General features: G+C 35.4%; 1 protein-coding gene across 1 annotated transcript in view; it reads right to left on the bottom strand.

The window, feature by feature from the left end:
* Positions 1-27605, bottom strand: part of PYGB (glycogen phosphorylase B) — a 67293-nt gene that overhangs the window by 29964 nt on the left and 9724 nt on the right. The window contains exons 2-10 of the mRNA XM_074287701.1: positions 22942-23043; positions 17976-18054; positions 14180-14283; positions 10403-10534; positions 9021-9132; positions 6940-7022; positions 3995-4138; positions 1114-1206; positions 225-371 (exon numbers count right to left, since the gene is read on the bottom strand). Coding sequence (XP_074143802.1) covers positions 225-371; positions 1114-1206; positions 3995-4138; positions 6940-7022; positions 9021-9132; positions 10403-10534; positions 14180-14283; positions 17976-18054; positions 22942-23043 — 996 coding nt within the window. The remainder of the gene's footprint in view (positions 1-224; positions 372-1113; positions 1207-3994; positions 4139-6939; positions 7023-9020; positions 9133-10402; positions 10535-14179; positions 14284-17975; positions 18055-22941; positions 23044-27605) is intronic.

The following is a 27605-nucleotide window of genomic DNA, read 5'->3' on the forward strand; positions in this document are numbered from 1 at the left end:
TCTATAGCTTGACCACTAATTAATTACCCCTAACGGTACTATAAGAATACTCCTAAATATATACTGGTGGCTAAAATGACCTTTTAAAATAGCATTTTATGTCATCTTCTAGAATTCATTTAAAGGAGAATAAGTGGAAGGTAATTCCCTACCAAGATGAAATCATCTTCTATTTCCCTCCCTCCCTTCCCCCTCAGTCATCCCTTTCAGAAGGGCAGCCTTACATCCAAGTGCTTCTGATTAACAGCGTAAATAATCTCCAGGTGTCTTGGCAGGAGCTTCTCAAACATTGAGACCGGCCATCTCTCCAGAGCCTCGGGAAGGACAGTGTGGTTGGTGTAGGCACATGTTTTTTTGGTGATCTCCCAGGCCTAAAATGCAGGTTAGAAAGCTTAATTTAAATGCAACTTAAAGAAAAAAATGTCACCTCTTTCTCCAGCAAGCTAAGACAAATGAAAACTCCTGAGGGAAGACTGGAGATCCAAGGGAGAAGAGGATGGGAAAGCTGCCCCTTCTACAGGCTCAGACTGAGGCTACACTGCCCTCTCCTGCACGTAAAGGGGTACAGCAAGGCCGCACACCAAAACGGAATAGCCATTTCAGAGAGAATACCTCAAAACGCAGGGCGTTTTTGGCTGGTTCTGTAAAGGTAGGAAGGACTTCACAGGTTGATCATTTCTTTCCTAAGGGAAAAGAATCTACTACAGGCGCTTCAGGGCTCCGATACCTGGGTCATGAGACCCAAACACACTGGGTACTTCTCTGAGGCTCTTCCAATTAATTCTCTACTGACTTAACAACATGCAAGATTCAGTGTGTCAGAACTCTTCTCCACTCCCCAAATGATCGATGAAGTACTATGTTCATACTACTCAAACAGCCTTCCTTCCTTTCATTCAAAAGAAATAACTTAGGGATTTTCTCCTTGCTCACCTCTCTAAGAACCCTTTTACTTTAATCACAGTACTGCCTCCTATCTCACAGAATCAAGATGGGAAGTTATAGAGAAATTCATACAGAAATGGTAGTATTTGGATAAGCTGTGCTAGACTTTCAGGACACCAAAAGCACCGACCTTCTTTCCCTGGCCCCACCAGCACGTCTTGTCCTTACCTTATCCCAATCCACCTTTTCCACATCTACTAGGATTCTCATGAGCTCTGGAATAGAGAGGGCTGGATGGGTATCATTGAGCTGAATGGCAACCTGGAATTGAAATCAACAATTTTGGGCCATGTTCCTCTCTTTCTTTTGCAGTTTAGCACAAGAACCACAACAGAAGCAATGGAAAATATTGATAAGAATTTCAACTATTGCAAATGAACCCTAAGTTGTCAGGGAGCCCAGAACGGAAGTAATAATTTTTTTTAAATTTTATAATTATAAATTTTTTGAGAGTATATATGCATGAGTAATTTTATCCCTTGTATTCATTTTTCCAAATTTTCCCCTCCTTCTCTCTACTCCCTCCCCTAGATGACAGGCAATCCCATACATTTTACATGTGTTACATTATAACCTAGATACAATATATGTGTGTAAATCCCATTTTCTTGTTGCACGTTAAGTACTGGATTCCGAAGGTATAATTAACCTGGGTAGATAGACAGTAGTGCTAATATTTTACATTCACTTCCCAGTGTTTCTTCTCTGGGTGTAGTTGTTTCTGTCCATCACTGATCAGCTGGAAGTGAGTTGGATCTTCTTTATGTTGAAGATATCCACTTCCATCAGAATACATCTTCATACAACATTGTTGTTTAAGTGTATAGTGATCTTCTGGTTCTGCTCATTTCACTCAGCATCAGTTCATGTAAGTTTCTCCAAGCCTTTCTGAATTCTGAATTCATCCTGCTGGTCATTTCTTACAGAACAATAATATTCCATAACATTCATATACCACAATTTACCCAACCATTCTCCAATTGATGGACATCCATTCATCTTCCAGTTTCTAGCCACTATGAAAAGAGCTGCCACAAACATTTTGGCACATACAGGTCACTTTCCCCTCTTTAGTATTTCTTTGGGATATAAGCCCAGTAGTAGCACTGCTGGATCAAAGGGTATGCACAGTTTGATAACTTTTTGGGCATAGTTCCAAATTGCTCTCCAGAATGGCTGGATTCTTTCACAACTCCACCAACAATGTATTAGTGTCCCAGTTTTCCCACATCCCCTCCAACATTCATCATTATTTGTTCCTGTCATCTTAGATAATCTGACAGGTGTGTAGTGGTGTCTCAGAGTTGTCTTAATTTGCATTTCTCTGATCAGTAGTGATATGGAACACTCTTTCATACGAGTGGATATAGTTTCAATTTCATTATCTGAGAATTGTCTGTTCATATCCTTTGACCATTTATCAATTGGAGAATGGTTTGATTTCTTATAAATTAGGATCAATTCTCTATATATTTTGGAAATGAGACCTTTATCAGAACCTTTAACTGTAAAAATATTTTCCCAATTTGTTACTTCCCTTCTAATTTTGTTTGCATTAGTATTGTTTGTACAGAAACTTTTTAGTTTGATGTAATCAAAATCTTCTATTTTGTGATCAATAATGACCTCTAGTTCTCCTCTAGTCTTAAATTCCTTCCTCCTCCACTGGTCTGAGAGGTATACTATCCTCTGTTGGAGGTAATAATTTAACATGACATCTAGGACACTAATCTTCGACTTTGCCAGGAATGTGAGTTGAGGATTAAAAAGAAAAAAGCAGCTTTTTCCTCCTGTCAGTAATACAACTGTCTGAAGAGCAATATCTAGAGATAGGACACAAGATCCTAAGTTGGAGATGAAAGGCATTTCTGAGGTAATCTAGGCCCCCCTCATACTATACATAGAAAATTCAGGAAAGAAAAGCTCAGTAAAGTCAAGTAGATCATCAAGTCACACAAATGATAAGTGGCAGAATTGAAATTTGTAGCTAGATTCCAAATTCCAAATCCAAAACTTATCTTACTGTATCACAACTCCCTTACTGTCTCACAACTCCCTATGTCCATTTAAATACATACAAAATACAAAAACAGCATATTTTGTCATAGTCATTTTTTAATTATGTCTGGCTCTCTGTAATCCCGTTGAGAGTTTGCCATTTCCTTCTCCAGCTCATTTTACAAATGAGGATATTGAGGCAAACTGGGTTAAATGACTTGCCTAGGGTCAGACAACTAGCAAGTGACTGAGGCTATATTTAAACTCAAGAAGACATTTATGTTCTTAACTCCAGGCCCAGCACTTTATCCACTGAATCATCTAGCTTCCCCATATACAAGAACAATGGATGATGACAAGTGTCCTGTGAGGATAATTTATCATCATTCTGATGTTAGTGAATGGTTATCAATAAGAGGATGAATAAATATCTATACTAATCTCTTTTTTTTTATAGTATTTCATTCGTGATTCTGAATATTTAAGTAATTTTCTAAAACACCATTTCTTTTTTTATTTTATTTTGTTAGTTTCTATCTCCAAAAACTTTTTTATTATTATTAAAGTCTTTTATTTTCAAAACAAAAGCATAATTTTCAACATTCATCCTTCCAAAACCTTGTTCCAAAATTTTTTCCCCTCACTTCCCCTCATTCCCTCCCCTACAGGGCAAGTAATCCAATATATGCTAAACAAGAAATTATTTCTTTCTTTCTTTCTTTTTTAAAGAAATTATCACTTTATTTTCCAAATATAATGGGATTTTCCAACATGAGTTTACAATGGCTAAGAAAACAAATTTTCCTCCTTTACCTCAGCTCCTGGGGTAAGAAACTAACATAAGGGAGGTTTCCAGTTATCAAGTGGACAGAAAGCTTAGACAAGGAAGTAGGTTTTCTGCATTTGTCCTAGCATTCAATAATAGACAATGAAATGAATGCTGTGGTGTGAATTATTGACTTGAAGAAGTGGGACTACAGACACATCACATTGTGCAAAGAACAAAGCTTAGAAAAATTGGCAGTTACAAAGAATTTAGGTCCAAGCCTACCTTGTCTGGGAAAGTTTCAAAACAGGTTCTCACTGGATCCCGGCAGCCAAACTTGGAAGATTTGAAGCGGCGAATGATATCTTGGAGAGTGGCAGCCACCACAAAGTACTCTTGTTTCAGTCGAAGCTCCTTTCCTTCAAAAAACTGTGTAGAAAAAAGTCTCTCTGTAATTTGGGTTCTGCTGAAGAGGCAGAAGTAAAGTGGTCAGTTATAGCATTCTGGCTTAACCCTGTAGGAGCCATGGGCCAGCTAAAGCTTGGCCACAATGTTGATGGGGACAATCATGATAACAGATCTGTGTAAAACTTTAAAGTTTCCAAAGTGTGACATATCCCACTTGTGCCAAACAGTTCTGTAAGGTGATCAATAATACTTCAAATATTATCAGTCCAATTTTATGAATGAGAAACTTGCTAAATTATGAGAATTGCTCTACCTATTCTGCCAGTGGATTCCAAAGTGGGAAATAATCTCAAGAACATTGTGGCGTGACCCCAATGTCTATGTGATCAGTGGTTAGCAGGTTAGGAGGATGGGTGGACTCTCACTTTCTCCAAAATACCTACTCTTGCTGCATTTTTCCACATCTACTTTTATTTCCTTTATTTCTTTTTTTGCTGAATCTATTAGGGCTAAATGACTTGCCCAGGGTCACACAGCCAGGAAGTGTTAAGTGTCTGAGTAAAGATTTGAACTTAGGTCCTCCTGACTTGGGGGGCCCTACCAGCCGAACCATCTAGCTGTCCCTTCTACCCTTATTTCCAAACTCCCCTTCATTCTACCCACTTGTTCTGCAGTACAAATCCCCATACACACACACCTTTCTGAGTCAGTTGTGAATATCTACCTAACACTGACCTGAAAGTCACAGGAGTAACTGTGCAAGGACCTTTGGGAAAGCTCATCCTCCTCCTGCCCCCAGGTCACCTTTTGGCTGCAGCAAATGCCTTCTGGAAGACATTTCAGCCCTCTACAGCAGCCAAGCCCTGGCCACTTCCCCTTTCTCATTCTACGGAGTTGGAGTCTCTTACAAGATGAATGGGCATGGACTGGTAGTGACACATCAAGCACCTAGGCTAGCTGGATGACCCTAAACAAGTTATTTAACCCTCTATGCCTCCGTTTTCTCATCAATAAAATGGCAATTTTACACCTTATAACAGCACCTATCTCCCAAAGTTGTTGTGAGAACCAAAGGAAATAACATGTGTAAAGGACTTTGCAAAGTATCATATAAATGTTGGCTGTTGTTCTTAGTATCTTGCCCTATACTAGTTACCTAACATTCACAAAGTCAAACCTCAAACATTCACTCAGTTGCCAAATCTTGTCCTTTCTATGGCCACCTCTTGAATTTGTCTTCTCTCTACACACACACACACACACACACACACACACACACACACACACACACACACACACACCAGCAGAGGTCAGACCCTTGCCTGAAATACTGGAAAGGCTTCCTACTTGATTTCTAGATCCCTCCCCCATTCCTATCCAGCCTCAATACATCTGTCAATCTAATTTTCTTAACAGGCAATTCTGGATGATCATGTCACCTTTCTATTCAATACAGTCCAGCAATTCCCTATAGACCTTAGGATCAAATACTATTTCATCTTTATCCTCTCCTTTCTAAATTTCAATTTGTGTTTTATAATATATATAATAACTAATATAGTGGCATAATGCACATAATTCTAATTTTAAAGTAAGCAAAAAAAGTGTATTTATGTATTAAAAAATTTTTACAGATAAAGACACATAATCAATAAAGTTTGGAGATTATCACTGCTCCATAACATGTTACCCTGAGACTAAAATTCCACGATACAGTTTCTATACTTCTTCTCTAATCATTTTGGTGGTCTGAAAAGGTACCCCACTCCAAAAGTTTCCAAAACTCTTCTGTTACTGTTATCTTTTTTTTCCCATCTGGGATGGAAGATTAAGGTTGGAATTAAGAGCAAACCTACCAAATTTCCTGTTCAACCATAAAACCTTTACAAGAAATCAAGTACTTATGTTTTCCTTTCAGATCTACTATCTAAAGAAAAATAAAGCCATCAAATAGTTATTAAGAATAATGAGTACTTTTTTAAAAAGCTCCATTGCCACAATAAATACTGCAAAAAAGGGAGCCAACCACTATAAATAATTATATTATATTAACAATCAAATTAATACTTAAATCTTCAAAATACTGTTTTAAAAGATGATGATCCTGTGGAGTACATGAAGCTTCATCTTAGCAAAAGCAGAATTTATAGGAAACTTGCATATATCAGTGAAGTCAGAGACAACTTAATAAATGAAAGAAGTGAAGGCCAAATATTTTAGGAACTTGACCAAAAATCATAAACAAGTCAATGCTAGGACCCAGAGTATAGGCTAAGAGCCAAGGGGGTTTAGTTTCATGCTCTTCAAAACTTTCAAAAAAAGATCCAACAAGAGCTTCTTCAAAAAAAAGATGAAAATATATGACAATAAGGCTGCTAGAATGTGAGAAAAAAGATAGATAAACTTTAAAAGATATTTACTGACAGCACAAATAGACCCAAAATGCATAGGAAAACAATACTGTTAACAATTTACAAACCCTTCTAATGGACCTCATTAGATTAGATTGGTATTAATGTGACAATGACACCAATGAAAAGCACAAAAGTCAGCAAACTCAAGGCCTACTGACCTCTGAAGATTTCAAAATTTTGCATTTCAATTTTTATTCACTTGAAAGATGGCAGTGCTCCCAACTTGATACAAAGCCCTGTGAATTTATCATATCACTTTCACTGATTAAGATGCAGTTAGTGTATTTGAACCAGCCCTTTCTGATTTCAATTCTGTTCTCTGCAATGTTGTCTATAAAGCTAATAATATATATGTAATGCCTCTAATATGTTTTCATTCTAATAAGACTAAAATAAATTACTACTCACATTATCATTTGGATACAAGACCCGGGAGATGTTTTCAGCCAGGTTTCTATCCAGGACGGCTTCAATATAGTCTCCCACATTAACTAGAGGAAAAGAAATCTCATTAGCATGAATATGAATTTTTTTCAACTTACTAATATAGCTTTATCAGATGAGGACATTATTATCTACTAACCTCTATGTTCTTAGAACAGTCCAAGTCAAAGAAACATTGCATGCCATTAATGAGTCAAAACTAAAATTTTTACCTTCATTTTAGGCCCATCTTTAAAAGAGTAAACCATTTGAGTAAAATTCTTGAAGACAAGAGATGACAATAATGATGAGCTCAAGCTAATTGTGAAGACCAAAATTTGTCTACTTTTGTAAATCTGGCAGGCCAAAATATGAAATGAACTGGGTAGATAATGTTTTATTTAAAAGAATTTTTAATTATTATTATTTTTGCAAGGCAATTGAAGACTTGCCCAGAGTCACATTGCCAGTAAGTGTTAGGTGTCTGACGCCAGATTTTAACTCAGATCTCCCTGACTTCAGGGCCAGTGATGTATCCACTGTGCCATCCAGCTGCTTCATTTGAAAAAAATTTATTTCTGAAGTATAAATAAATCCTCTCTCTACAACAGAACATAATAGGGCTACTTTGAAACTTTTCTAGTTATATAGGCTGTACAAAGAGCCTTCTGAACTAAAGAAAAATAAATAATAAATAAAGAGAATAAAATGATGAAAATCTGGTCCAATTCTGAAAAATGTGATAATAAAAGGTTAAGTGGTGAACATCTAGAATTATAACTAGGGACAGGCACAGGGACTTGTGATATCATTAATAGTGTGAACTTCCTCTTCTAATGCAGGTGAATTGCAGATAAATACCTTCTCTGCAACTTACAGTTCCCTATAGAGATTAAGTGACTAGCCTCAGGTTCACATGGCCTGTAGTATCTGCAGCTCTTCCTGGATTGAAGGCCAGCTCTCTTATGCATTAAAATTGGACCAGGTTTAAAACCAAATTTTCTATCTCAAAGTATGGTAGTCTAAATAAATTAACTGTAAAAAGTATCACAGAAGCAGAGAATTTCAAAGTTGGAAAAGATCTAAGGAAACCTAAAAAAGAATCTTCACTACAAAATATAGAGGTAAGTGATTTTAATTGAAGACTTATTAGAACTCACTATCCTATAAGACAGCTAACTTTTGGCAAGAACTAACTGCTAGAAAGAAATTCCTTACATAAAAGACATAAATTTATTTATCTATTTGTTTAGTTTTGTCCAAGTCCAAATATAAGTAACTAATCCTTCTATGTGACAATCCCTTTAACACAGAAAGATGGCTATCATGTCCACTTTCTCACCAAGTTCTTTCAGTTGCAGTACCGATCCCGCTTTTGCCATGACCTTCAGCCCTTCAGCATCGTATCTGCTCTTCTCTGGATATTCTTCAGAAGCCTAATGTATTCGTTAAAACTACAATGCCTAAAATTGAACCCAATATGCTAGATATATTCTGATTGGGGCAGAAGATAAGTTATGTCTTGTTTTAATGTAGCCTTAGATTGCATTAGTTTTAAGCTCATGGTTCTTCAAAACTTGTAGATCTTTTTCAGATGAACAACTATCCTATCTTATATTTGTGAAAGTAATTTTTCAAACAATATAAATTAGTCATTTCTTTTACTTATTTAAATTTCTTATTTGTGAAACTTTAGTTGGGAAAACAAACAAAAAAACTCAGTTTCTTTTGAACACTGACACTAAATACCCTAATTTACCAGAACATGGCTGTCTACCTCTTGTTGACGTTCACTTCCATAATAACCAATGACTAATACCCATGCAAAATAAATAGCTCCCTAGACTGTACCTTGATAGGTACACAAAGTACATAGCTTATGGATGTTAAAATTGTTTCTTATCAAACTGTATATTTTTTAAAAAACAGTAAAGGAATTTTAGGAACAAAATAATAAACGCTTTAAAAAAAAGGAGCCCAATCACTGCTTATGTCTCAAGTCAAAAGGAGAAAGAAAAAGATAGTTAATTATTGGTGAAATATGATTACAATAATATGATACTCACATTCCTGAAGATTGAAATCATTGGGTGCCTTAGCAGACCACAACCTCATTGTGTTAACAGTGTTATTTTTGTATCCTGGCACTGGAGTATCATAAGGCATTGCAAGCACCACCTGTAAAGCAGAAGTCATTCTTTGTCTTTCATTTTATTAAGTTTAAAGCAAGGACAACTAAAAAATTCACTTCATTAATGACTTTTTATAATCTTGATGCTCTGGAAAATTGCTGCTTTTATTTAATGGAGACGGAAAATGACAAGAAAACACAAAAAAAGAACTGTGATATGAAAACAAATAACATAAATAAAACTAATTTTTAAATTTTTTAAATTTTAAAAATTTTACATAAATACATTTAATAAATATTTACAACTAATTTTTTAAAAGACTGCCAGCAAGATTAGTCAAAATTTCTGAAAACTTCCAATGAAGTAAATGAAGAATAGATATTATTTAATAGTTGAAGACATTGCATCACTGAGAGGTCAAGTATGTTGACATGTAATCATTTATGATAAAACTAACATTTATGTAGATTTGTAACCTCACCATAATCCTGTGAGGTAGAACTATGTACTACTTAGGGAGGTAAGGCAGCTCTGCCCAGTTTCATACCATTAACAAATAACAGAGCTAAGTCCAGAGCCTGTTTGTTTTTTTTAAAACCACAAATCCAAGGTACTTCCAGCTTTTTAACACTGAACTCACTGCATACAGCAATGCCTCCCCCTTAATTAAGATGAAGTAGATATTCAACAACCACAGCACCCCCATGTTATACATGAATCTCTCAATAAGTATTTTGTGCTGAGGTCCTAGCAGACCTGATCTAATTTTCAACCTTTCCTCAAAGAATGAAATAAATATCTGGATGCTCTGTCATGAAGTGGAAGCTATGGAAAGGAGAAGAATTTAAGGTTCATTACATTGTCCAGCTGGGCAGCTTCTTAAGGACTGTTCCACTGGAAATCTGACATCTACATCAATTAATTTTCTTCCCACTTGATACCCCAATTTAAGATGAACCTTATATTTCTGTCAAAAAATATCATTTTATCCACAAACTCCAACGATAAACAAGATAATACATATAACTGCTACTTCATTGCTAGCATTCAGCCCCTAATGAACTATAAAGAGGGGCTTCCTTTGCATGTTGAAAGACTAACCATTTTCTTCTAACTGAAAATGTCTGAGTTACAGGAAAAAAAAGAATGTTTTATCTATGCTTTGATGCTTTGAACTAATCCCTACATGGCTGCAACAGACCTCATGGAGCACACAGGACTATGCTACAATAAAGCTATATAACTACATCTTCATATCTGATTTATTTCATTCTGTTTTTTCTGATCCTACTTTTTTTCCTAGGAGGTTGTAATACCTGAGTATCCAACCACTTCACGCCATCTGCAGTATGTTCCACTCGGCCATAGAAATGCACGGGAAGCATATATTCAGGGCGAGCCTTTTCCCAAGGGTTGCCATAACGTAGCCAATCATCAGCTTCTTCAACCTAAAAGAAAAAAAATTACTGAGCAATCATTTTCCTCCTCTAAAACTAGAATAATATTTATTGTATGCTTTGTATCATCCCTGGGGCATTGATATATACCCCCAAAATCAAGATATGTTGGTGATAACTAAAGAATCTAAAGTTTTATTTTTTTTTTAATGAGATATTTCATGTTTTCATGTTCTATTTTTGCATTTTACTACTACTTGGTCTCATAACTTTCTGGCTTCCCCTAGCCCAATTCTGGTTCTTCGTTTCCAGCTGATTGACTTTCTTTTCATAATTGTCTTGTTTTTCTTGAATTATTTTTATTTTTCTTCAACTATTTCATTTGATTCTTGAAATCTTTTTAGTTTTTCTATGAATTTTGGGGACAGGTGTTTGATGTTACTCTCTGGAGTAGGAGAAACTTATTTTTTTGTTTTTCTGATTCTGTATCTTCCTTTGAAGACAAAAAGAGACTTCTCTCTTCCCAACTTTTTCCTTCACCTGCTTATTTGTTTATTGGCAATAGATTGGCAGTGTACTCACCTCAAATTTTAATTTATGGTGCCTTTGGCCCCTCCTTCAGTTTTACCCCCTGGTATGGACTGAAACTAAGAGCTCTGCCCTCCTTTAAGTGCTCACAGCCACCTCCTTGCCTCGCTGCTTCTGCATTGACAAAGCCTACACACACACAGTTAGGCCTGGCATTCCTTATAAGCAGAACTGCTCTCAGTCTTCCCCATGTCTGGGAGGTAAAAACTCCCAGGGCTAGGGCTGGGGCTGGGACTACTTCCTAGACCACCTAGTCTGAGGGGTAGCCACTTGTTGTAACCTGAAGGTGTTAACACTTCACAGAAGTCATACCTCCATCCTGGTATTCTGTTGTCTGAGGAGGGCCTCTGTTCTGCCCTAACCCTTGCTTACTTTTTTACCTCTCCACATTCACCCTGAGGAACTATTCTTTCTCCATTTGTGGGGGGAATCTGGTAAGTTTGGAATTTTCTGACCTACTCTATCTTCCCAGAAAACTCTCTCCCTTTCATCTTTTCTTAGCAAAATAATATTCCATAACAGCCACATACCACAATTTGTTTATCCATTTCCCAATTAAGACTACCAATTTTGTTTTATTTACTATTAAAAAAAAAGAAAAAGTGTTACTAATATTTTTGTATATGAGTCCTTTTCTCTGATCTCTTTAGGGTATAAATCTAACAGCGGAGTCACTGGGTAAAAAGAAAGGTATGCTGTTTAGTGACTTTTGGGATCTAGTTCTAAATTGTTTTCTAAAATGGTTAGATCAACTGACAGACTCAGTTTCTCCCACAATTATAATTATTTTCAGTTACCTTTGACCATCTGATATGTCTCAAACTTTGATGGTTGTTTTATTTTGCATTTCTCCTATTAGTGATTTAGAGCATTTTTTCATATGGATATTGACAGTATGACATTCTTTTGAGAAATGCCTGTTTATTGCTTTTGACATTTTTTTTAAATTGAGAAATGGAAAAAAATTTTAAAATTAACCCCCCCCCAAAAAAAAACAAAAAAAGAGATAAAATTGAGAAATGGCTCTTATTCCATAATTTAGTGTATAAATATCAAGCTTATAAGTATCAAGCTTGAAATTCCTTTATTTATTTTTCATTTGTTGCAATTTTTCTTTTTTGACATTGGCTATTTTAAAAACATCAGATTATCTAATGATACCTATTGTTTATTATTGTTATTAAACAAAATTATTTTAAAATCTAATTTTATTTCAAGTTTTTATTTTTAAAATTTACATTCTTATATCAAGTTTATTAGCTTCATAGAGGTTTCATCTTAGGTTTACATACTTACTATGTTTTTTTTTTTGTTTTTGTTATTTATTTACTCTTTTCTTCAAAGGCCCTTTAATGACCATCATTTCTCTCATTATTATAAATAAAGCTTTAATACTTCTTATTTTATGTATTTTTATGAACTTATGTCTTGGCATACAATCAGTTTTTTTGTAAAAGTGTTTTATATATATATATGTATATATGTATGTAAGTATGTATGTCTATTCAGTTCTTTTTGGTTAGATTTGTCTTAATTTTGAAAGAGGCAAAATGTATTTGGTATATACATATTAAATATCAGTCTCATTTTACTATCTGAAGTTCCCTTAAATATGTGGCTTTCCCGCTAACTCTCTTAACAGTTATTTTTGCTGTTTTCTTTTCTGACAAGATTGCTATTCTTCCTTTTCTGAATTTGTTTGAAACAATGTTTTGCTCCAACTTTTTATTCTGTGTGAATCTTTTTTTTCTCACACACACACACACACACACACACGCAGTTAAAATTATATAATATTTGTGTATTGAAATTAAAATTCTATTCAATACCTCCTCTGGATATAAAGGCCACTCTAAGTTGTCAAGGTTATACTTACCAGCGCTAAGAAACTAGAAAGTTTTTTTGAGTACAAGTCTAGTGATGGAATTTAACAATTAATAATTCTGCTGTTGTCAGGGACCTGAGTTCAGAAGAAGTGGATAAGACATGGTTCTGGGGTGATGCATATTTATAGCTACCCTTAAAGACACTCTGTGAAGTTGGAGTTAGTCAAGTAGGATTAATTAATTATTTACCATATGCTAAATACTGTGCTAAGCACTGGGGATACAAAGAAAGGTAAAAAATAGTCCATGTTCTTAAGAAACTCACTATCTAAAGGTATAATAAAGTTATAGAGGGGTTGCAATTTGTCAGTGGAGGGAAAACCTACAATGAGAAAAATCATTTACAGAATAGGGACAAAAAAGGAGAAATAATTAGAAGTCCTGTTTCTCCTATAGTTAAGATATTAAGTGGATTCAAGATCAGATAAAACACAAAGGTTTATACTCTGAAGTAAGAGAATAAGAATACCCAATGATACTCATGCACATGGAAGCTGACCAAAGAACATGTTTCTCTTTATAATCTTGGAAATGATTGTGAAGAAAAAATGGTCAGGAACTCATAGTACCAGTGAGTTTCAACATGTACAGAATTGTTAAAAACAAAATCCCAGGAAGACAATGGAAAACTACACCAAGTCAATGGTGATAATTTTATACATGGGTATGAAAGGCATCTAAGTCTATTTTCCCAGCAAAGTGGCTACAATTTACTCATCTCTTTCTCACCTTACTGACCTAGCTGGTATGCATGCCTGTTAAAATACTATTCTCAAAATATTCTCAATTCTCAATCTCTTAAATAGTATTCTCAAAAATATTGTATTCAAAATATATTCCCATAGTTCCATACCATTACTTCTAGTTAGGCATCAATAGTATGATCCATTTGTGATCCCTAACCAAACTACCTGGTCTTCAACACAGATTCTAATAACAACTGGGAATAAACAATTAAAAAAGTTTAAGTGTGATCATTATTAGTTTCTAATGGTAACAACAGCATGTAACAATAATAGAAAAAAATGTAATTCAGGTATTTGATACCAATTCTACTTTACCCTAGATTCCTGTGTTTAATTTAATTGGTCTGTAATCATTCTAAGAAAAAGGTGAAATATATTAGAAGCCAGATTGGGAAATTTCTTTCTCATACAGAAGATCTTCAATAGTAAAGGAATAAGATAAAGATAAACTAAATATTTCCCATTTATCAACATACCTGCCAACCATTGATAATTTTCTGGTTAAAAATGCCAAATTCGTAACGGATTCCATAACCATAGGCTGCCAGTCCCAATGTAGCCATTGAATCCAGGAAACAAGCTAAAAATGTAAAACAAAAAAAATCATTATCAATTTAGAAATACCTACAGAAACTAAATTATAGCCTTTGTTCTACTGCCACACAAGAGGAAGATGAACAATTTAGGGACTAAAAAATATTTATATCTATATATATTTTGGAACAAATGTTATTGAATTACATTAGGCTTAGCTTAGCTTCAGAGTCTAAAAGACTTTTAGCCTTCTATCGGTGAAAAGCAAAATCCAAATCAACTTTCTCTAGATTTAGGGATGGAAGGTCTTTTTTTGCTGAATGGATGAATATTAGCATCATTAGGCTTTATAGTGTAAATTACAGTTTATAGAATTTTTAACTCTTCAAATTCTAAATGATATGATCTCTGAATTTTCTACCCTAAGAAACCTTGATTTCACAAAGGCATGTGATGGTCTTTCATGATATGACTGAGATGGAGAAAATGTGAGCTTAACTATTTAGAACAGAAGTGGGTGAATTCGCAACCAGTTGAACAATCATGTCCCAAAATTGCTGATTAATACATGGACAACTTAGGCAATGCATTCAAGTAGACAACAGATAGCATTTTAGGTACTACCCAAAGGCAATAAACCTAGATCCAGAACTGATTAGAAAGAGGAAAATAAGTGGGATGACATATAATAATCCAATAGTGATCAATGTCATAAAAGCCTACCACTTTAATTTGAATGGACTCCTAGTGATGCTGCATGGCTGCAAATAATAGAATACCACAATCTCAAAAGAAGTTCAATTGCAAGTGAATCAAAATAAAATACACAGTAGGTATATGCAAACTGTGGAGCCACCAACAATGACAATTTTGCAAGTGGTAAGTGATTAAATAATCAACCTCATGTATTACCAGAAAATTCTATGTTTATATATATATATATATATATATATATATATATATATATGTATATATATATACACAAGAGATAACAGGAAATCCAAGAGCTGTCTTCAAAGTAAGAGATTTTAAGAATCAGAGGAAGAATTTTAATCTATTGAATGGATTTTCTATGGGGAATATAAGAAAATAACAGAATCTCAGAATTGGACAAGATCAAGAATTAAAGAAAAAGACATACAGAATGAAATGGTGAGGATAGCAGTTATCTATTTTTTTTCCCACCCTGAGGCTAGGGGTCACACAGCTAGGAAGTGTTAAGTGTCTGAGACCAGATTTGAACTCCTGAATTCAGGGCTGGTGCTCTATCCACTGCGCCACCTAGCTGCCCCCGATAGCAATTATCTAAACTGAAAGAACATACAAGTAAAATCAGAGATTTATTAATGTACTGAAGTACATATTAATTTGAAAGGCAATTTTTGGACTCTTTACAGAAGGGAAAAACTGAGGGAACCCTTGTAAAAGGTGGCACTTTTAAAAGTACAATGAGTCCTTCCTCATTTCACTACAAAAGAAAATGTGTATATATTCTTGCATATTTAGATACACTTATAAGTATTAAAGTACAAAACTGAAATCACATCACATTATACCTTGTAATATAGCTTTATTTTCTTAAACTAGAAAAGCCACATTAAATATTAAAAAATGAGAAAAACTTGTAAGCATTCCATCTCAAATGATAACAGTATTGAAAGAAAGCAGCATCCTTAGAAGGAAAGCCATGGTATCCCATGACAACTTACTCAATTTCTTCATTCAATACATTGCCTAACTCTGCCAGTCATTTTGCCAAAAAATGCTTTAAGTATCTGAACCCAGAAGTGTTGGCCTAACATAGATCTAGTATAAGTTACTATTTCATGCTATGACAATGGTTAAACGAGGTTAAAAACTGGTATGAAAAGAACCAATTGGCATGAAAGCCAAGAACACTAAAATCGGATGATAATGAACCAAATGGCTAAATGGAATTGTGAAGGCTGTTATTTCATTCTCTTCCCAAAAATCTTCTTGGTAGGGAGATGTAGCAACATTCTAAGGATTACTGACTTTTGAAACACAGAAATTATCTGAAGATAATTCCTTACAAAATAGATTTAGTGAAATGGAAAAAGCACATACCTCCTTACAAAATAGATTTGACAAAATGGAAAAGAAAACTTGAAAAACAGAGAATTTGTGAAATGGAAAAAAAAAATCCACTGAACAAAACAACTCATTTAAAAATTCAATTGGCCAAATACAAAAGAAGCTAAAAAAAACAAAATAAAAAAACAAAAAAAGGATTAATGTCTTCTTAGCTCAGAAATAGGTCAGACCAGAAAAAAGGAAAAAAGATTATAACTACTGCTGAGAATTAAGGTAACAGGTTCTAGAAGTGAACCCATGGATAAACAATATCTGTATAGAACAAACTTTTGCTTCCTGATCTATTTCACAGATATAAGAAAATTCTATATATAAAATACTAACAAAGGCAATGAATAAAGTGAATCTGTTTATGCCACATATAAGTATACTTTAATGTCTGAACACTAGTTTAAGATAGTTATATAAAGAAATTTAGGTCATCGACTAATTTAATTTTTTTTTCCCTGAGGCAATTGGGGTTAAGTGACTTGCCCAGGGTCACAGAGCCAGGAAGTATTAAGTGTCTGAGGTCAATTTTGAACTCAGGTCTCCTGACTTCAGAGCTGGTGCTCTATTCACTGTACTATCTGCTGCCCCTGGAATCTTTGTTTCTTACTGTTTTTCTTGCCCTACTCCTGACTGTAATTGTATAGATAAAAAAAAGTCTTTCAGACAACAATCCAGGGCCATAAAAGCAGGGCCCTCATCTTTATATAGCAAATAATAAATTGGCATGATTAGTCAGTGAAGACCTTAGATGCCACTTCCTTTTCATCTTTTGCCCATTCAGACAATTATAATTGTAAAAGATCCAAACATATAAAAAACTTGTCTCTCCACCAATTGCTCTCCAAGAATCCCTGAGGAGAAAGAAGCTATGCAGCAGCTGTCGTCTATCAGAAATAGAACTTTTTCTATATGTAAAATGAAAGCTAGAAGTTATTGTCATCCTTGGAATTGGGTCCACACATTGTGCTTAACCACTTTATACACTCACCTGCAGAAAACACTACTCAAATATGGAAATGAGAAAACAAGCTACAATGTGCTTAAACTTACCATCTAAATTCTATTTGTGTTTCCAAATATCCTTTCATAAACTTGGCTTCTAAAATTTAAGTTTTGTGTGAGCTATTTTTCGTTTCATTGAGTATGGCTACCAATTTGCTACACATCTTTTTTAGAAAGCATTTCTGTCTAAATGATAAAATAAGTTATCAGAAAATTCTGACCATCTCTTCTTCCCTAAAAGCCTCTGTGAATTTCTAGGCCAAGTTAACATGTAAATGATTAATTTTTTTCCTGTAAATATAAGTGGTTATCTTTGAATCATTTCGATAAATTTTTCATTAGTATTCATAGTGTCAAAAATAGTTTAAACTTAAAATATGTCAAATAAAGTGCTCAATGCATAATATTTATAATAAAAAACCAAACATATGAATGGTTATAAAATGAGATAAGCCACAAATTTTTTTTTTCCCCTGAGGCTGGGGTTAAGTGACTTGCCCAGGGTCACATTGCTAGGAAATGTTAAGTGTCTGAGACCACATTTGCACTCGGGTACTCCTGAATACAAGGCTGGTGCTCTGTCCACTGAGCCACCTAGCTGTCCCCTAAACCACAAAAATTTATAATTACCTGCCAGTCTTCCCAATCCTCCATTACCAAGACCTGCATCTTCTTCTATTTCCTCAAGTTCTTCCAAGTCTAATCCCAACTAAAAATAAAGATAAAGTTAAATTTAATATATAATCAAAAAAAGGAAAAGATAATTAATGCCAATTAATTTGGACTGAAAAAGCCAACATATCCTAGTCTTTGTTTTGACTTGTAAATACTCCATCTTAATTTCAAAAATAGACACCATAGAGTTTCCATAGGCATTTCCAAATACCATGAGAACTGAAATCAGACATGCATTAATAAAGAAAATCATTGGCAGGTTAAGCCATTTATAATACAACAAAACATTATTTTAAAACAAAGCAGCTCAGATTCTTTAGTTTCTTGTATTAAAATGCAGAGTGCTGGTCCATACTGCGTTGATACTTTTGTTTAATAAAAAAAGTCAATAAGCTCCAAGCACTTTTATCTTTACTATTTCATATGATCTCAGGTATTATACCGTGTTTCCCCAATAATAAAACCTATCCCGAAAATAAGCCCTCCCCTTACTGTGTAAGATTCCTCTAAAATAAGCCCTCCCCCCCGCCCCGAAAATAAGCCCTATTGAGATTGCAAGCCGCCCTCCGAGTTGCATCCAATCAGAGCTGCAGCAGTGATATTGCTGGACATGACAGATTGGGTCCACTTCTTCTGAAGGAAATGGAGACGCAAGACATCCAGGATGGAATTTAGGGTATGGACACTTATGACGATGTTGTTGAAGAAGATGACATGATTAATGAATAAAGATACATTTTTTTTGTTCACATTTATCTGTTTATTAAAATTGCTGTCAATGTTCATTTAAATAAGCCCTCCCCTAAAATAAGCCCTCTGGTGTTTTTCTGTCCAAAAAAAATATAATAAGACAGTGTCTTATTATTGGGGAAACACAGTATCTTGCCTATACCAAAGATAAAATACCAAAGTTCCAAATTACAAAGTTACCATTTGCTCAAGTTTATGGTTGGTCATGTTTTAGAGACAGTATTTCTTTTTTTCAGTCCAACAAGCCTTTTGTTTTCAGGCTGTCTATTCTCTGGGACTAAGATTGATTATTACAATTACTCAAGTTCAGCTTCCCTTTAGCACATTCCAGACAAAGGGACTGAAAAGAGGAGATGTACTATTTTGTATGAAGAATACAAAGTAGGTCAGTTTTATAAAAAGCAAAAGGCAGTAACTTATTAAAAAAAAAAACACATCCTGGAGAGGGGGAGGAAGGGAAAAAAAAAAAATCAAGCAAGCGAAAACTATCTTGCAAAAGCAGAAGTAACAAATGAATGTTCATCCTATTTTTAAAATCCACAAAATGCTAATAATAAACCTCAAAAACAAAAGTTACCTCCAAAGTTTCCCAGGACTTCCCTCTTAATCCTGTTCTCAACAAATGAAAAACAGCATGATGCATAGAGCATAGAAAGGCAGAGAGAAAGGCCTGATTCAAATCCCCCCCTTTAGAGATTTAGTAGTTTTGTAATCAAGGGCAAGATACAATCTCCAAGAGTCTGTTTTCTCATCTATGAAAATAATAGCACCTGCCTTAAATAATTATTGGAAGGATAAAAATGATAGTACAAGTAAAGCATTTAACATACGTTTAAATACTTTGTAAATATAAATTACTACTAAATCTACAATATTTTACAATTCATTAAACTTATAATAAGCCACTTTCTCCTTTTACAAGGCCTTTATTACCAATCAACTGTTAAGTCTCAAAGTCAGCATATAGCTAGCACTTATCTCTTGTTCATTGGACCCTACTCTAGTTCAGACCCTCATCACCTCTTACTAAGGCTATAGTGATAGCCCTCAGTTTGGTATTAATGCTTCTGTTCTTTCTATAATCGCCTACTTGGTATTCATAGTTCTAGTCCCTCTATTCTGCAATCTCCCCAGAAACCAAGATATCTTTCCAGAATTATTCTTCTCAAATTCTCCATTCTTGCCAAACTGGTCTACATACTGCTGCTCCCCAAATTTGGCATTTAGTCTCAGGCATTTGGACAGGCTATGCTTGGAATAATTTCTTCCTTACTCTACCTTTTAGAATCCTTAGCCCAGATATCAACTAAAAACTTCCCATGATACTTCTGGCTTTTAGTATTCTCTTTCTCCTCAATTATCCATATGCATTTTTTTTTAATCCCTCAATTCAACAAAAATTTCTCAAGGGTCAATGTTTCTTGCACTTCCAGTCCCAAGCTTATAAAGTACTCTGTGTAAATGCTTGTTAAATTGAATATAACTTTAAGTAACTTTAATTTCTTTTTTTTTTTTTTTTTTTTTTTGAGGCTGGAGTTAAGTGACTTGCCCAGGGTCACACAGTTAGGAAGTGTCTGAGACCAGATTTGAACTCAGGTCCTCCTGAATTCAAGTTCAAGGCTGGTGCTCTATCCACTGCGCCACCTAGCTGCCCCAGTAACTAATTTCTTGAAATGCTTTATATTGACTCCTGTGACCAAGTTATCAGATCTTTCAATCTTAAAATTTGCAGGGTTTTTACCAAAGTCAGACTAAGAAAAAGGAAGTAAAAATTGGTTAAGTGGCTCAGGAAGAGAATAATATCCTCCCTAACTGGACCCAAATACTTCATGAGGGCAAGGATTGTATGCATTTATGACAAAGTATTTAGCATATAACAAATGCTTTAAAATGTTTGTAAAGTTGGGAAGAGATCACTTAAGTAAAAAAAAAAAAAAAATCTGATGATGGAAATACAGATAACAAGAAAGGCAGCCTCTGCTTAGAGGCTGCTATGTTATGGGAAGCAATGACAATGTTTTAAGGCAAGATATGGTAAAAATCTAGTATGATTCAGAAGGCTAATGAGATTTTAAATAGAAAAATACATTTATGATTAACTTATAGCATTTTCAGAAATGAAAATAAAGGTAAGATTTATCTGCTTCACATTTTTCATATAAATTGTCTGGATACAGTCAATTAGTGTTAGGCTAGAATATGAAAGAATCAGTTAAATTTTAAAAATAGAACAACAAAAATAGTGTGTAAGCAAGAATTAAAGCAAGATTGAATTGTAGAACACAAGTAGATCTGTTACTGTTCACTGACAAAACTATACATGGCCTTATGATTCCTTATAAAGCACACTATTACAAGCATTATCTCATTTGATCCTTACAACATGGTAAAATAGGCAATGCAAAGATGATTACACACATTTTTACAAATAAAGGAACAAGATAGAGAAGTGAAGCAATATGCTGAAGGTTGCTAACTTTGTCAAGCTGGGCCATAGTACTTTTTCTACCATATCAATTCAATTTAATTCAATAAACATTTATCAAATATCTACTATGTGTTAGATAAGATGCTTCAGTGCTGGGAACATAAGTGTGCTCAAGTAAGATAACATGCAAACAAATATACACAAGGTAAACTATATGCAGGATAAATAGGAAATACTTAATAGAGGGAAGGCACTGGAATAAGCCAGGGAGATCAGTAAAAGGAGAGCATTCCAGGCATGGAAGACAAAGAGAAGAGACAAGAGTGTTTTGTTTGTGGAACAGACAGGAGGCTGGGTTCACTATGTTGAATGTCAAAGATTAAGGTATAAAGTGTAGGGAACTGAAAGTTAGGAGGAAACTAGGTTATGAAGCACTCTGAATGACCAACAGATCATTCTGTATTTACTCCTAGAAAAAAGGAAGCCTCTGGAACTTAATGAGTAGAGTGACATAATCAGATGTGCATTTTGGGAAAATCTCTTTGCTGGCTGGAGTTTGGAGTGCGCTGGGGTATACAGATATATATCCAGATATCGGGGAAGGGAAGGGAGGGAATGAAGAAAGGAGATATGGCACAACTGGGCAGAGGTGTGTGTTGGGGGGGGGGGGAAAGGGGGAAATTGCAGACTTTTCACAGTTGGAAAGAATTATGGCAGATAAAGCAAAGGATTTGAGGTCAGAGAAAACCTGAATTCCAAAAGTTTTATAATCATGGATAAATTATTTGTTTTAATGAGTTACAGTGAAGAAAGAGCTTTGTTCAAGAACAATACTGAATTTTATTAATACTATAAAAAAGGAGAACAGGAAGATACTCTGTCTCTCTCTCCCCTTCCCCCCCCCCCCCCATGTTACCAAATAGGATTCAACTGGGAGCTTTAAAAAAAATAAAACTCAAGTGAGGCTTATTTATCATTTAAACGATCCCTAAGAGAGTTATTCCTAATTCCTAACACCTCTCAATCCTTCAAGAAAAGGTTTCATATAGGCTGGGAAGAGGAAGAAAACATTTAGAAGCTATAGCAAAAATCTGGGTGGGGTGTGAACCTAAGAATGGTCAGAAGTCAAGATAATCTATATTATTTATATTCAATATGCCTTATATTAGAATATATTGTCATCACTGCCATCCTTGATATATATGGAGCAGAAGAAAAAAGGCAGGTACAGAAGGTGGTTTTTAGAGACACTGTATTCATACCCTTCTTTGATAGAGGATGGAGTGTGGAATATTGCATTCAACAATTTTCTGATAAATTTTAGGAATTTTTTTCTTATTTATTCTTTATTATACAGTAGGAAATATAAATGTACTAAAATAAAGCAAATAAATATAATAGATATGTAGTAAGATATAAATATTTGAGAGAGAAGGATGACAGGAACTTTTCTTAGTTCAAAACTCTGCCTAGAGATCCAGTGATTGCCAATGTCTACTTAAGTATAAAAAAAAATTTTAGAAGTCTATAAACCTGTCTTTTTCCTAGACCAATCCAACTCATTATCTTGGCCACCCAAATCCCCATTTTACCATAAGAAAAAGAATCCTATATTTGTGCCTCACTCCACCTTCATTTCTCTTCTTTTTTATGATCCAAACAATATTTGGTTTAGGTATTTTCACATTTCTAAAAGTACCTAGATGTATGTTACTGAGGACGATTGCTCTAAAAATAACATACCTGATAAATAGCTTCATCACAAGCATTTTGGAGACCCAGATTCACCATTGTATTCTGTAGAGTCCGACCCATGTAGAATTCCAGTGAAAGATAATAAATGCGCTGGGGAAATAGAAAGAAAATTGTATTTATTTTAATTCTTATACCAAAAAGCTATAAGTCTTAATTACTAAAAGCAACAGTATGAGATTTAAGAGGAAAGAAGGAATAAGATCCAAAAGAGAAGATTACACTGAAAAAATAGTACTTGTGATAAGTGTGAAGAACGGTTTGGAAAGAAAATGGAATAAAAGCTAGGAGTTTAAATCTGGAGACTATTTCAATGATCCAAATCAATTAATTAATGAATATTTATTAAGTAAATTACTAATGTACCACGTATTGAACTAAGCACTGGGAATACAAAAAAGGCAAAAGACAATCCCTGCCTTCCAGAAGCTCATAACCTAATGGGGGACCCAAACACACACACACACACACACACACACACACACACACGGAGTAAGGTATATACAGGGTAAGTAGGAAATAATTAACAGAAAGAAAGCACCAGAATTAAGAGGAATTTGGAAAAAATCTGTAAAGATGGGATTTTATTTAGTCAGGGAAATCATTAGCAGAGCTGAGAAGGGAGAAGATTCCAGGCATGAGATGAAGGGTCCGTTCATAGGACGGCCAGAAAGCTGGTGACATTGGAGTGATAACAATGGGTCAGAGAGTCAGAGGTGTGGATAGACTGCAAAAGGGGGCAAAGGGGGCTGGGTTATAAAGGACTTTGAATGCCACATCTGAAGCTGACAGGGAATTCTGGGGTGAGGGAAAAGGAAGATCTGGCATTTTCAAACTGTGCTTTAGGAAAATGCCTTTAGGGCTGAATAGAGAAGGGTAAAACCTGAGGCAGACGCGTCATCAGGCCATTTGCAATAGGGATGAAGAGGTTAAGGCCAGTACTGGAGGGACAGCAATGTCACAGGAGAAATGGAGGCATATTTGAGAGATTTTTCCAAGATGAAATCAACAGACCTTATCAACAGCTTGTACATAAGGAGTGAAATAGAGTGAAGAATCCCGGGTGAGATGCTGGAAGAACAGTGCTGGAATCAACAATAATAGAGAAGGGGGGGAGGGGGAGGAGAAGTTTGGGGTAATGATAATGAGTTGGGTCCGAACATGTTTAAGAGATCTGTTGAATGTCCAGTTTGAGATGTCTGAAAGGCAGTTCGAAGCCAGCTGAGAGACTGGGGCAGGATATACAGATTTAAGAACTGCCAGCATGAAGAATGGAATTAAAGCCACACGGGTTGAAGCATAATCAAATATGGAAGGAAAAGAGACAGGACAGGGAGGGACCCTTTCAGCTGAAGGACATGAGCTGGATAAGAATCCAGCAAAGAAAACTAAGAAGTAGTGGTCAGATATATAGGAGGTGAATCCCAAAAACTGGGAAAGAGAATATCAAGGAGAAGAGGGTGATTAACAGTGTCAAAGGTTGTGGAAAGATCAAGGAAAATGAGAACCTACAAAAGGTCCCTGGATTTGGAACTAAAATCAATGGCAACTCTGAAGGTAAGATTGGAAAGAGTTAAGGATAAAAGGTTACGAAGAAAGTGAGAAGAAAAAAAAAAAAAATGGAGGCACTATTGCAAATGAGCTTTTCAAAGAATTTAACTATGTTGGGAGAAGAGCTATAGAATAATAGTTAGCAGGGATGGAAGGTTTAATTGTTGTTCAGTGGTGTCTATGACCCCATTCGGGGATTTCTTGGCAGAGATATAGGAGCACTTTGTCATTTCCTTCTCCTTTGCCATATTACAAGTCGAGGAATTGACATAAGGGGCTTATGCAACATGCCTAACTAAGGATCACACAGCTAAAAAGTGTTTGAGACTGAATTTGAACTCAGGTCCTCTTGCCTCCAGGATTGGAACTTTACTGTGCTACCTAGCACATCTTATCCATGGAAGGATCAAAGGTATTTCAGAGTAGGAAAACTTGGGGGTGTTTATAGGCAAGCAGAAAATGCATCATTAGAAAGGGAGAGATTAAAGACAAATCAGAGTAAGAACAACAGAAAGAGAAATCTGTTGGAGAAGAGATAGAATGAGGTGGACTGAGCAGGTAAAAGGGTGAGTAGCACTGAGGAGAAATACCACTGCATGAAACAAGTACACCCAGAGAAGGAACACTGGGAAGTGAATGTAAATTGTTAGCACTACTGTCTATCTACCCAGGTTACTTATACCTTCGGAATCCAATACTTAACGTGCAGCAAGAAAATTGGATTTACACACATACATTGTATCTAGGTTATATTGTAATACATGTAAAATGTATGGGATTGCCTGTCATCTAGGGGAGGGAGTAGAGGGAGGGAGGGGAAAATTTGGAAAAAAGAATACAAGGGATAATGTTATTAAAAAAAATTACTCATGCATATATACTGTCAAAAAAAATTATAATTATAAAATTAAAAAAAAATACCACTGCATCATGTGATTTGGGATGAAGGAGGAGCCGGTGGCCAAAAGCAACTAATTGAGAGAATGAGGAAGAGGGAAGATGTGGTAGCTCCCAACAAATATGCCTCAATGAGATATCAGGCAAGATGCATGCATATAACATCATGTTGCTTACCTTCTCAATGGGTGGGGGAAATGTGGGAGGGACAAAGAGAATTTATAATTCAAAAAAATTTCAAATAATTTTTAAAATTAATAAAAAGTTAAAGGGAAAAAAGATCTGAGGTACAATTGTCAGCTGAAGGGGGGAGGAAGGACGGCATTTGAAGAGGCAGGATGAAAAGGTTTGGAAGAGCTGTTATAGAGAGGACACTGAGTTAATAAAGGAGGGATAGCAAGCTTGCCTTGCAACAGTGAGGTCCCAGTTGAAGATATATAACAAACTAGTAAAGGACCTCCCTCAGTACACCTGCACGATTTTTCTGCTTTGCTTAAGAAAGGTAACAGAGAAGGTGGTAAACGCTAAGGCTGAAGCTTGGCAAATGGCAGGTGTTAGGGTCTGAACAGAAAGATAGTCATGTGAGTGCAGAAAGAACAATGAGGGTTAGAGATGCTTTGGAAGTGATATGAAAGCCTTTAATGATGTATAGAATTTCAAAAAGGAAGAAATGAGGATGAGGGGTGGGGAGAAACAGAAAAAGTCAGAAGGAAAAGAATCTGGTTGGTGCATAGGACCATAGATTTAGAGCTGGAGGGGAACTTAGGGGCTAATGAACCTAATCCCTTAATGCTCATTTTGCAGATGAAACAGAGGCCCAAAGAGATTAAGTGATAGAACCTAGATGATAAGGGCTGACAAGTTTCTGAGGCAGAATTTGAAACCAGATCACCTGATACCAAATCCAGTGCCCTTAACTACAATACATTGCCTCTCAATCCATTCCATGTCTTCTCAACTTGAGTGATTTTTACCCCTCTCTTTCCCAAAATCTTTTATGGAAAATTGACTATAAATCTTTTTATTTTCATCTATAGGGCACATGAAAAAAAACCAGTATGAGATAAGGTTAGAAAGGTAGGTTGGAGTCAGGAATGTCAATAAGGAAAAATTTTCAATTCACTATGAGGACCATTGTGTTCCCACAATGATCTTGTGATATCCTTGAAATTAAAGAGAATAAATTGGAGAGTGAAAAAGAGGCAGATAAGTCATGAAAGATGAAAATTGAGAAATGACTATTGTACTTAGCATTCAGAAGGTCATCAAGTGACCTCTAAGAAAGAAAGTTAAGTAAAGCAGTGAAGGGAGAAACCAGATTTCAAGGGATTGAAGAGAATAGTCTGTAACAATTAGAGGTAATGGGTACAGAATATTTTTTCCAAGAAATCTGGTGGGAAAATAGAGAACAAAGATATATAGTAAGATGTCAAGGGAAATTAGCAGATAACTAGGGGCTAAAGATAAAGAAGGACTGAACATGACAGTTCTCACTTTACATAACAGTTCAGCAGAAAATGATGTTCTTCCAGTGGGGAAGGAAAAGAAAGGAGGAAGAAAAGGGCCATTCACTGAGATTTGGGGCAGCACACAGTTCAAGGACATAGGGACAAAGAGACTAGAGTAGCAGGAAGAGAGCATAGTAAGGGCTTGGAGCCAGCCATGTCAGGGCCTCACCAGAAATAAGAGGAAGAACACCTAAAGGACAAACACGTCAGACAGGGACACAGAAAGGGAGGGACACAGCAGCAGAAGGCAGGACAGGCAGGTGGGTGGATGCAACAGGGAAAAAGTCTCTTCTCTGCACCAGATGTCTCAAGCCAATCGCCCTTCCCCCATCTGCGTATGTCCATTCTTCTGCCTTTTTTGAGGGGGTGGGAGGGAAGAGGAGAGAAGATATAGGGGAAGACCACAGAAAGAGAATAGTACTATATAGTAAAGTTAATAAAGGTATTTTTTAAGAATGTAGATTCTTTCAGAATTCTTTCTACAGTTAAATTTGCATAATGTCAATTTATGTAAAATAAGAACTGTCTGTTTACCATAGTATATATATATTTTGCTGGAGCAATATCCTGAAGAATATAATTAAGGAGGTTTTTTTTCCCCTTTCTGATTCAGAAGAGGAAATAATGAGTGATAGATTTTTTAAGACATAGGAATGTGAGTTTGTATGTATATATGTAAAATATGTGTGCATGTTTAAT

This window comes from Sminthopsis crassicaudata, chromosome 2 (assembly GCF_048593235.1).
Source record: "Sminthopsis crassicaudata isolate SCR6 chromosome 2, ASM4859323v1, whole genome shotgun sequence".
Taxonomy (NCBI): domain Eukaryota; kingdom Metazoa; phylum Chordata; class Mammalia; order Dasyuromorphia; family Dasyuridae; genus Sminthopsis; species Sminthopsis crassicaudata.